This window comes from Herpailurus yagouaroundi, unplaced genomic scaffold (genome assembly GCF_014898765.1).
Source record: "Herpailurus yagouaroundi ecotype Mexico unplaced genomic scaffold, PumYag 403, whole genome shotgun sequence".
NCBI lineage: Eukaryota > Metazoa > Chordata > Mammalia > Carnivora > Felidae > Herpailurus > Herpailurus yagouaroundi.
In genome coordinates, this window is record NW_024412620.1 from 1,499,143 (window position 1) to 1,511,812 (window position 12,670).

At 35.8% G+C, this 12,670-nt stretch overlaps 1 protein-coding gene across 3 annotated transcripts in view; it reads left to right on the forward strand.

Moving 5' to 3' along the window:
• Positions 1 to 12,670, forward strand: part of ASPM (assembly factor for spindle microtubules) — a 53,229-nt gene that overhangs the window by 18,178 nt on the left and 22,381 nt on the right. For 2 of the 3 annotated variants that reach the window (XM_040463532.1, XM_040463534.1), the window contains exons 10-17: positions 92 to 267; positions 2,955 to 3,100; positions 3,189 to 3,274; positions 3,705 to 3,926; positions 5,240 to 5,447; positions 5,541 to 5,686; positions 5,796 to 5,924; positions 11,184 to 11,378. In XM_040463532.1, coding sequence (XP_040319466.1) covers positions 92 to 267; positions 2,955 to 3,100; positions 3,189 to 3,274; positions 3,705 to 3,926; positions 5,240 to 5,447; positions 5,541 to 5,686; positions 5,796 to 5,924; positions 11,184 to 11,378 — 1,308 coding nt within the window. The remainder of the gene's footprint in view (positions 1 to 91; positions 268 to 2,954; positions 3,101 to 3,188; positions 3,275 to 3,704; positions 3,927 to 5,239; positions 5,448 to 5,540; positions 5,687 to 5,795; positions 5,925 to 11,183; positions 11,379 to 12,670) is intronic. The other variant, XM_040463533.1, reaches the window with a different exon arrangement.

A 12,670-nucleotide genomic window follows, 5' to 3' on the forward strand; every position in this document is an offset into this window, starting at 1 on the left:
TTTCTATATGCTCAGAATTTTAAGAATTTGTTATTATTGTAAACAAAATTATAATCTTGGAATATAATACCTGCAACTTGTTTCTCCATAGACTAGTAAAGAAATTCTTCTGGCTTTTTCACGAGACTTCCTAAGCGGTGAAGGTGACCTTTCCCGTCACCTTAGCTTTTTGGGATTACCTGTTAACCATGTGCAGACACCATTTGATGAATTTGATTTTGCTGTTACAAATCTTGCTGTAGACTTGCAATGTGGAGTGCGTCTTGTGTAAGTATAAGAAATAGAATTATTTTCCTTAATGGAATAGACTAAAATTTTCTAGAAAACACTTTTCTGTATTTACAGTCTTTCCTGCTCTTTCATATAATGCAATAAATTTCAGGATTAAAAAACTTGGGGTAAATATCTCCAACACTTTGGTAAAATGTGTCAATTTTAAACCATGTCTCCTGTCCACATTTTTTTTCCATGCTGGCAGTGACTAGGGTCACTGTGAGTAGGAACTATTGATGCCCCAGAATAGGAGTTGGGACAAGCATGGAACTAATTAAAATATCAAACATTTAAGTATCACGTGTATCATCAATGATTTCATGAGTACTCCATCACTTGGGACCAATTCTAGCAGTATTAGTAACCTTGTTTTACATATGAGGAAAAGTAAGATGAAGTGACAGGCCTTGCCCAAGTTTTATATCATGATATTGAGACATAAACTCAGGATGTCTGGCTTCAAAGCACACAGCATCTGTCAGTAACAAACTAGAATCTTCGAAATTGGCTGTTATGTGAATTCAGTGTGCTGTTCCTGCTTTGGAAGGAGTGGTCGTGAGCATGGTACTATAGTTGACCGCTTTAAGATGTCCACATTGGAGACATTTGTCTTATTTTTAGGAAACTCTCCAAATTTATGTTACATTTGACATTTGTGAGGAAGGGATCTCTGGAAAAATCCCCACTTCTTCAAAAGCAACATACATGTCACATGCTTCCTTCTAAATTAAATTTCCATGAACATTCTTTTCTGATCATATGTTCTCACAGCAAGGTAATAGCTTTTGAACTTTATTGTAGCTTTCTCTTACTTGAGCAGTTTCCATAGAGGCTAGTGCATTGGCTGAAAATGTTTAACATGTTATTTTTGTATTTAATTTGTTCATTTCATAAATCCAAGCTGCCACATCTGTTTTCTGGCCAATAAGAATTCACATTTTTAGACTTTTTCCACTTTCCAGGAGGGGCAGTGATTGGTTTCATGTTTAGTGCTATTTTCCACAATGACAGACATTTTTTTATGTTTTTACAAGAGTTACTGAGGACTTAGCAGTATTGAACATTGATGCTTTTTATTTGATCAGAACCTCTCACTAGTTAAGAGACTTGACCATGCATACCAGATTTCTACTTTCTTCAGGGTCAGCAAAATGATCATAGATCTTTGAAGTTATTTGACAATGCTTGAGAATGGTTGATGTACTAATGCCATAGGTGATGAGGTGGTCTACTGTTGCAGAAATGCTTCATATGTTGATTGGGCAGTTGACCTGGAATGATCTTAAGTTGCTTTCTAACCTTTAGAAATTATGGTTCTATAAACAATTCTGCCAAATTTTAGCTATATATAATAATCCATTGAAGCTTGCTTTTTCTATAGAAACACTGATTATTGTCTAGTAGATAAAATACTAGTGACCTAGATGATATTAGGGGTTTGAATTTAAATTGGAGTATATGTGTCTTTTTGAGATAGGTGTTCATATTTTTACAATAATGTGGTATATATACCAGGATGGCTTTGGAATTTGATAAAACTGAGTTTGAGTTCTGATCTCAGTTCTGTCATTATTAGCTATGTGACCACAAGCAATTTACTTAATTTGTCTGGGCTTTGGTTCCTTCATCTGCAAAAAAGTGGGATAATAATGCCTGATTGTGGGATTTGCTGTGAGGACTAAGAAAAGACAGCACGTCCTTGATTTGTAGAATACAGTAGCCCCTCCATAAATACACTTTCTCCTTTCCTTTCCCTGTAGAACTCTGTTATTTTGTTCATGTGTTCATTTATGTGTGTCTCATCTTTTTTTTTTTTTTTTACATTTTGTTCATAGACCTCAAACCCTAGGCTTAAAATGAGAATGACTCTTATTTGCTAACCATGAAGCAACAGTTTTCAGATAGTTTTTTGGGATCTTTCTAACCTAAAATTCTTTAAATGTTGGAAATTTATGTGGGTGATAACTGTATTTAAATAAATTTCATCTTACGTATATATTTTATTTCGTTTTGTTTTTATATGTGTGTGGGGGGGGTTAAGTTTATTTGTATTTATTTTGAGAGAGAGAGGGAGAGAGAGAGAGAGAGAGAGCACAAGCCAGGGAGGGGCAGAGAAAGAGGGAGAGAGAAAATCCCAAGTAGATCCCATGCTATTAGCATGGAGCCCGACACGGGGCTCAATCTCACAAACTGTGAGAATATGACTAGAACTTCACCAACTGAGCCACGCAAGCACCCCTGTTTTTTTTGTGCTTTTTTTTTTTTTCAACATTTATTTATTTTTGGGACAGAGAGAGACAGAGCATGAACGGGGGAGGGGCAGAGAGAGAGGGAGACACAGAATTGGAAACAGGCTCCAGGCTCTGAGCCATCAGCCCAGAGCCCGACGCGGGGCTCGAACTCACGGAGCGCGAGATCGTGACCTGGCTGAAGTCGGACGCTTAACCGACTGCGCCACCCAGGCGCCTCTTTTTTGTTTTTTAAAGCAAAGTTAAGTTTATTTTTTCCTGTGATAAGGACAATCATACACTGATAGATTCTTAGCATCTCAGTGTGGGGAAGGTAAGGACAGGTTATTTATGACATTTTGGGATATGGTTTGAGACCCATCTTTTGATGCAGGGGGCTTTTCCTATATATTTTTATATGACAGTCTCATCTGAAAATTCCTTTATTGTTAGGCGAATCATGGAACTTCTCACACGGGACTGGAATCTCTCAAAGAAACTCAGGATCCCTGCAATAAGTCGTCTTCAGAAGATGCACAATGTCGACGTTGTTCTCCAAATTCTTAGATCACGAGGAATTCAATTAAATGATGAACATGGTAAAAATTGAGTAAAGATAAAAATTTTTCTTCTCACCAAAAATTGATATATACATAGATTGTGCTAACAAACTGATTTCATTTACAGGAAATGCAATCCTATCTAAGGATATTGTGGATAGGCACAGAGAAAAAACTCTTGCGTTACTTTGGAAAATAGCATTTGCTTTTCAGGTATTGTACATTTTGTAAATTTTGCACTTTTTGTCAATTTTCAATACTGATTTATAGAAGCATTTTGCATCAGATAAGGACTAGCAAAATTACTAGGGTTTATTCTGTCCCAGGAACTGTGGTAATTGCTTTATATATATTCCAATTTAATCTTCACAACACCCGTGTAAGGTAGGTGTTGTCATTACCTAATAGGTAAGAAAACCAAAGCTAAAAGTTACCTTATTGATAGGAAGCAGAGACGAGACTAGAACCCAGGATCGTGTGGTCCCAAATCTTCTGTGTGATTCACATGACACACATTAACCACTATGCATTCCACTGCTTCATAAACTATGTTTATAGGAAACATAGGAAAAGACTAACTTTTGTGGGTTACATATGACACATGAAAAACATAAAGAGACTTATCTTTTTTTGTGTGTTTCAGGTGGATATTTCCCTTAATTTAGACCAGTTGAAAGAAGAAATTGACTTTTTAAAACACACACAGAGTCTGAAGAAAACAACGTCTGCACTGTCATGCCATTCTGATGCTATTATCGATAAGGAAAAAGACAAAAGGAATAGTGGTTCCTTTGAACGATATAGTGAGAGCATAAAGCTGTTGATGGATTGGGTAAATGCTGTTTGTGCTTTCTATAATAAAAAGGTAAGTTTCTTTGTTTTGTTTTGTTTTACAAAACAAATACATTTTAAATACATTTTGGTTAAAGTCAGACTTCAATTCCTAAAATATTTCATTGCATTTCTTAAATAATTTAGTTTATATATGAGCAAACTGGTCCTCAAATGAGTGAGGATATTTTCACTTAACTGTATTTAATCTGTCACCAATTGTGTAATGCACAATTACTAAGAAAAATTGTTCTAGTCAGGAGTTTTAATAGGAGACACTTGTATAAAACTGGGACACCTAAGGATCACACCCTTTTTATAAAGGTAAATTCAAATAAACCCATCATGCAGGAAGGATCAATAGAGAACCTGACCGCTGGGTACAAGGAGGAGGAAAAAATCTAAGTTGAGTGTTTTATTAGACTGATACTATATTTCTGTGTGAACTATACCTTTAATTGTAAATATGTAAAAATGAATAAAATATCTGGTAGGGAATATGAAGCCAGAAAAATGATACAGAATACATGTAACTGAATATAGTAAAGTATTATACCTTGAACGACTCTGGTTATAGAAAAAAAGTCAGATGGATGGATCATCTTCTATGTTTTAACTAAATATTAGAGAGCCACTAAAGATTAGCAGAGAGTGTGTTCCAAACCTTTCTCTTAACTTCTGGTGTTGCTGGCAATCCTTGACATTCCTTCACTTACAGATATATTATTCCAATCTCCACCTCTGTTCTCACATAGCATCTTCCTGTGTCTGCATCTGTGTCTCTCTCCATATAAGGATACCAGACATACTGATACTGAGAACCCACACTACTGCAGTATGACCTCATCTCAACAAATTAAATCTGCAATGAGTCTATATCTGAATAATGTGACATTCTCAGGCCCTAGGAAGGACGCGAAGTTTTTGAGGGATCCTATTTCTCCCAGCACAATAATCAAAAAATTTTTTTCATGTTTATTTATTTTTGAGAGAGAGACAGAGCATGAACAGGGGAGGGGAAGAGAGAGGGAGGGAGACCCAGACACGAAGCAGGCTTCAGGCTCTGAGCTGTCAGCACAGAGCCCACCTCAGGGCTCGAACTCATGAAATCTGGAGATCATGACCTGAGCCGAAGTTGGACACTCAACCAACCGAGCCACTCAAATTTTGTTTTTGAAATAGAATTTTATAATTGAGAATTTGGCTATAAATATAGTATTCTTCTAGGTCCTATTAACACCTAATGTGATATTCTCAGCTGTTAAAAGGAAATATGGACCGTAAAACCACTAATAACCTATATTACTATATAATCCCAGTTAATTATGTTTCTGGTATTTCCATCAGGTGGAGAATTTTACAGTGTCTTTCTCAGATGGGCGTGTGTTATGTTACCTGATCCATCACTACCATCCTTACTATGTGCCTTTTGATGCTATATGTCAGCGCACTACTCAGACCGTAGAATGCACCCAGACTGGTTCAGTGGTGTTAAATTCATCCTCTGAATCCGATGGAAGTTCTCTGGATTTGTCTCTTAAAGCACTTGATCGTGGTTAGTCCCTTTTGGCTGATGAACGTTTCAAGTTTTTCTTTGCCGTGTGAGATTTTTGACTGGACCTGTCTAATCTCTTTTTTATTTGCATAGTAGAAAACACTTCAGAACTATACAAAGAACTGCTAGAAAATGAGAAGAAAAATTTTCAGTTGGTTAGGTCTGCAGTTAGAGACCTTGGTGGAATACCTGCTATGATTCATCATTCAGATATGTCCAATACGATTCCTGACGAAAAGGTAAGTAAAAGAAGAGTTTCTAACTAAGAATAAGAGTCTCAGAAGGTGACAGTAAAAGTTGCACAATCTCTGTTAAACATCTGCTTTCATCTCTTCTGTTGTCTCTTAGGTGGTTATTACCTATTTGTCATTTCTTTGTGCAAGACTTTTGGATCTTTGTAAAGAAACAAGAGCTGCTCGACTTATACAGACAACTTGGAGAAAATACAAACTAAAAACAGACCTAAAACGTCATCAGGTACTAGTAAAAAATGAAAACACTGTAATGTGAATTGTACTTCGCAAAATGCCAGTTGGTTGATTCCTGATAGGATTTTTACGTTTTATTGATGTGTGAAACTATGAACATAATTTTTGTAATTGTATGTGTTTTGAGTTAGGGATGGATATTTCTCCCTAACTCCTGATGTTTGGTTCAGTGGATGTGTCTTCCAGCCGCTTTCCCCAAGTTTGCTCCAGGGGAAGTAGAATACCTTACTTCCTTTGTAAATTTGTAAAAGTAAACTCAGGAGACCTGACTCAGCATTTGCTTCTTCTTGGAATCTAACGTATCTCCAGGGAACAGGAGCTTTCCATGAGGTTTTCATGCTGTGTTCGGGGAGGCTTGATCTTGGTGCTGGAGTGGCCCTTGGGTCTAGGCGTCTAGTGTCTGGTTTTGTAGTTCAGTTAGCCAGTTCATTCTGTCTGTCATGAAACTGTTTTCCAGTGTTTTCTTTCTTTATTTTTTTTTTAATGTTTATTTATTTTTGAGAGAGAGAGTGGGGGAGAGAGAGAGAGAGACATGGAGCATGAGTGGGGGAAGGGCAGACAGAGAGGGAGACACAGAATCTGAAACAGGCTCTCGGCTCTGAGCTGTCAGCACAGAGCCCGATGCAGGGCTCGAACCCACGAACTGTGAGATCATGACCTGAGCCCAAGTCAGATGCTTAACTGACTGAGCCACCCAGGCTCCCCTCTTTATTAGTTTAAAAGTGGTACTTTGGTTTCTGTTGTTTTATTTCTCAAGATATTTAGGACCTGGGCATAGGGATAGGAATGTTACTTATTATTTCCCTTTGTGACCCTAATACTATACAACTTTGTATTAACATAAGTGATTTTTTTAGTTTCGAGAAAAATGTGATTTTTAACCATCTGTTAAGTGGTGTTGATCAAGTTGAACAAATTATTTTAGTCCTTTTTTCTACCTACTCCTTCCACTAATAATCCTATATTCACTTATTTGGAAAATCAAACAAAATAAAATGAGCAACCATGCTTGATACATTTATCAGGTATTTCAGAAATACATTCCACCCGATACTGCTCCTCAATTTTGAGTTACTGTGCATTTAGGATAGAGTCCTTAATAACTCTATAAAAACAGTTACATTTTGGCAACTCTTACACATACCAGGTATTTTGTCATAGTTTATCAGACTCAGAAATAACATTAATTGAAATTTGCTTTCACCCTACTCAAACTCTTGGTAGTAACTTTTGGGAGCTAGGCAGTGGCTTATACTCACAAATGGTCTTTTCTGCTGTCATATCTTCTTTGTGCCTTCTTTTGCCCTCCATCTTCTCAGTATCTGCCTCCTTGCCCACATATCCCTTCAAGGATAACTTTTGTACTTTTGGAAGCTTGTAGGAGAATTGCTTTAGGAGAGTTTTCAGCGAAGACTCTTTCCTGGCTAGTTCTCAAATTATTTCATTAATTCTGTTTATATGATATTAAATAAGATATTTAAAATCCCAAGAAACAGATATTTATCAGAATTTGTGGGGGGTCGGTGAGTGGCAAATGAAATCTTCATTTTGCTGCTCGAGATGATCTTGTTTTAAGAAGCTATAAACTGCAAAGATTTCTTAGCTCTTTGCTGGTGAGATCTCTTTTCCTGATTTATTTCTTTGATGTAAGTAGTAGAAATTTCCCTATTTTTTAGAGACCACTGCTTTTCTCCTTTCTCAAGTGACCATGTTCCCTCTCTTATACAATTATGCTAACACCCAATTATATCTTTTCATTTGCTATTTGGAACATTAAGCAGTAAGTTCCCTGTATATTCTCATAGAAATATTATAAGCTAATAAACCTATAAATACCAACTTGAGATAGCTGATTTTTCAGGTGTTAAATTTACTTTCATGTCACTGTTGTAATTAGTATAAACTATCCATTGAGAATAGAATGGCCCAAGTTCTTGCAGAGACAAGTGAAAATTGACTAATGGCCCAATTACCTAATGAATGAAGCAGGATTGTCCAAGGGTCCCCTGACCCGTTCTACCATTTAGTTCTTCCCGTCAAAGTGTCGGCACAAACTGCAAAGCAAAGTAAATCCCTGTGTTTGGCTCATGTGCAAGGTAAAATAAAACAAGCCTGTAACAGGTTGGCTGTTGGCTGTCCAACAGCATAGGATTTAAAATGATGACGGTGGTCTAATTTAGAAAACAGTCAGTGACTGCCAGCATTGGAACTTTCACCATCAGTTTGTATAAGTTTTCAAAGTTGCTAATTTCATCACATGTTCACCTCCTTGAATTTGTCTCCTTTCCATCTGTAGCTTCCCTAATGTCACATAAAATCGTTCCATTTACTTTGCTTGAGATTGAGATAACCTTCAAACAGGAAAGTGTCAACTTACCTTAGCCTACTGTATCTAAGAATGCCCCTTGCTCTTAGAACTTTTGACTCAAATGCAACTTTTGACTCCATTTTTTTAAGCTAATAGGGAATGCTTTTTAAAATTTTTAAAAATTTTTAAAAATTTTAAAGTTTTTAAAAATTGTGGTGAAGAACACATATCATAAAACTTACCGTCTTAACTTTTTTTCAGCGTACAGTTCAATAGTGTTAAGCGTGTTTACATTGCTATGAAACAGAGCTCCAGAATTTGTTTAACTTGCACAACTGAAATTGTGCTCATGAAATAACTCCCGTTTCCCTCTCCCCCAGCCCTGGAAATCATCGTGCTACTTTCTATTTCTATGAAGGGTGACTATTTTAGATGCCTCATATATGTGAAGTCATGCGATATTTGCCCTTTTGTCAGTGGATCATTTCACCTAGTGTATGTCCTCAAGGTTCACCCATGTTGTAGCTTGTGGAAGAATTTCCTTCATTTTAAAGGCTGCATAGTATTCCATTGTGTGTATATACCACATTTGGTTTATACATTCATCTTTCACTGGGCATTTGGGTTATTCCCACCTGTGGGTTCTTGTGAATAATGCCTCTGAACATGGGTGTGTCTCTTTGAGACTGTACTTTCAGTTTTTTGGAATATGTACCCAGAAGTGGGATTGCTGGACATATGGTAGTTTCAGTTTTAAACTTTTTTTGAAGAACTGCCGTACTATTTCATTGCATTTTACAATCCCGCCAATAGTGCATGAGGATTCCAACTTCTCCACATCCCTGCCAATACTCGTTAATAGTACAGAGATATCTCATTGTGGTTTTGATTTGCGTTTCTCTGATAATTGGTGTTGTTGAGCATCTTTTCATTTGTGTGTTAGCCATTTGTATGTCAGGCTATCGGATATTTCTGTTGTTGAGTTATAGGAATTCTTTATATATTCTAGGTACAAGTACCTTATTACATATATGATTTGCAAATATTTTTTTTCTCATTCTGTAGATGGTTTTTCTCTCTGTTGATTGTGTCCTTCGCAGAATATAATTTTTTTGTTTGATGTAACCCCATTTGTCTACTCTTTGTTTTTGTTGCTTGTGCTTTTGGTGTCATCCTATAAATCATTGCTAAATCCAATGTTAATCAAATTTTTCTCTATGTTTTCTATAAGTAGTTTTATAGTTTTAGGTCCTACATTTAGGACTTTAGTCCATTGGGAGTTAATTTATATGGCATAAGAAAAGGGTCTAACTTCTTTCTTTTGTATATGGATATCTAGTTTTTCCAGCATCGTTTACTAAAGAGACTGTTCTTTTCCCATAGATCATTCTTGGTACCCTTGTCAAGAATCATTTATCCACATATATGAGAGTGTATTTGTGGGCTCTCTATTCTGTGCCATTGGTCTATATGCCTGTCTTTCTGCTAGGACCACACTGTTTGATTATCGTAGCTCTGAAATATGTTTTGAAATTGTGGCAGGGGGGATGCTTTTAACTTGGCTATCTGTAGCCTTAAAGTCCATATGCTTCACATGGGACTTACTGACAGTGATATTAGATGGCTTACTGAGTTTGTTGGACATAATTCCGCAGCCCAGTTTTAAAATTGTCTAGTCTTTTCTCAGAAGTGATCTAATATATGACTCTCACCATTTGTTAGTATTTGTTTCAATCCATTAACTACATTTTTCCTTTCTTAGAGTGGCAGTTTGATCCCTTCCGTAAGTGAATGTGTTCCCATACTGTGCAGTTTCCACTCAACAACTGATTAGGATTAATTAATAACTAGAACCTATAGCTAATATCTGTGTAGAGCCCACCCTTGGATGGTGAGCTGTCCCATTTAGCTACAAAGAGGTTGTCACACGTGCTATAAATTGTTCTTGCCATAAGAGGGAATGACTTCTATTCTAGTTTTCAGTTCAGGTAACTGAAATGATAAATCTAGCCTTGAAGAGTTTGGCAAAGTGATTGCCTAGTTCAAATCCTGGTTATCTTACCAGTGGACCGACAATCTACTTGACTGCTCTGTCTCAGTTTCCTCATAGTCATAAAATTAGTACCTGTTCATCTGCTCTTACAGTTGTGTGAGATTTAGATGAACCATTCATGAAGTGTTTAGAATGGTGCCTAGTGCCTAGTAAGTATTTAACCTATGTTGTTTTTCTTAGTAATGCATTATTAGGAGTCATGGATCTAGAGACATGTAGGGTACCAGCCTATAGTGCTCCCAGGGTAGGTGGCTCCTCTTTGAGCACCTATGCTGTCGGGCATAGGTCCTGATACCACTTCTCATAATCCAATATTCTTATCTTTTGAGTGTCTATGCTGTAAAACCGTTGTAGCCTGTGCTAAAAGTGGTATTTTGCTGCTTCTCTCTTTTTGTTAATTCTTTTGTTCAAGTTGTAACAAAACAATACTATATTCTATTGTAAGGCATTTTGTTTATTTTAGGGTCTCTTCCCCAACACCCCCCCATAGTCCCCCTCTTTTTAAAAAATCAAGCATGAATCTGGGCCATAATCTGATAAACATACCGTATTTAAATTGCCTTTACATTTATTATTGACAAACTGTGGTATATCAAACGTGTATGATCTTTATTTTAGACTTATATTTACTAGGAATTTTTGTTTCATCCTATAAATATATATACAAATCCACCTATCGGACCATTCATCATTCGCAGAATTATCTTTACTCCAAAGATGAGCCTATCTTAAGTCTGAGGAATGTTTTATTTTCAGGATCAATTTGATTAATATTTAACAAATTATTTTCTTACAAATAATGGTTTAGGGTCTTAAGTAATTAAGTTTTTGATTCATATTTGCTTGTTTTTGTTTTTTGTCTTCTGTTTGTTTTGTTTTTTTTTTAGGAGAGAGACAAAGCTGCAAGAATCATTCAATCAGCTGTAATCAGTTTTCTATCTAAACAACGATTGAAAAAGGAGATTAATGCAGCATTGGCCATTCAGAAACATTGGCGAAGACTCTTAGCACAAAGAAAGTTATTAATGTTAAAAAAGGAAAAACTAGAAAAAGTTCAAAATAAATCAGCATCAGTTATTCAGGTATAGCATCCTGGTATTTTGAATTTAAAAAGTTTTAATGACATTTTTAAGAAAGAAAGTAAAATATAAAGTTTTAAAGTATATCTTAGGCTTTCGTGTTTTTCTCGTACTTTAACAAATATTTAATACTTTCCTACTACCTACTACTATGATCAGCATAAGGCTCAAACAAATCAAAATGCTTCCTTTGCTTTGAAGGAGCGAATAGTCTTAATTCTTTACCCCTTCTGTCTTTGTTTTATATTAGAGGTTTGCAGTCTTCTCCATGGGACATGCTGACCCACTGTACCATTTTGCTTTGTATGTCCACAAACTCTACTACGCTCTTTTTTTAATCTTTACTATGAGTCCTGGAAACTTCTTTTGGGATAAATGTGTGCGTTTTCCTCTGTAGCCCACTTAGTTGGTATATAATGAAATATTACTTATAATCTATATATAGAATGCCTATGTTAGTTTCCTGCTTAGAAAAAATTTTTAACATATCTACTTTACATAATAGACATATTCCATTCCACATATCTTCGTGTGAGATTTTGATATTAGATTCTATTTTGATAACATCGGAGAGGTGTACTATTTAAATTTGCCCTATGTAAATGTCATTGAAGCTTCACCCCATAATTTTATATTTTATAAATTCGGAAATTTTTGTGTCTGGCTACTACTGTTGATAAGTGAAGGATTCTGATTTAACAAATTATCTTTTTGGAACCATTTTTAAATGTGAAATATTACTCATAGAAAATTGCACAAAACACAAATGTAGAGCCTGATAGTTTTTCACAAAGTGAATACCCATGTAACCACCACCTAGGTCAAGAAATAGAATATTGTCAGTTTCTCAGAAGCCATTTCTCAGTCCATTAGCTTCCTCACCCCAGCCCAAAGTAACCATTATTCTAATATATGCTAATCATGCCTTTTTTCTACACATCTTTAAACACTATCATTTTGTCTTGCCTGTTTTTTTTTTTTTTTAATTTTATCTAGATGGGTCCAAACAATGTAAATTCTTTTATTCTACATTATTAAATTTGTGATATTCATTAGTGTTGAGTTTGTGGTTTAACTTTCAGTCTCTAATATTCTGTAATTTACTTATAATGTTTTAATTATTTATGCATCTCTTTATAGTAAGAGAAATAATGTGCTGTACACATTATTTCTCATCAGACTGAAGAGTAGAAACAGAACCACAATTGACACATAGTAAAGGAATAAGGCAATATCTGTTGAAAAATCTTAGAGGGTCCCTAACTCTCCTCACCCATGGGTGGGTGTCCTTGGAC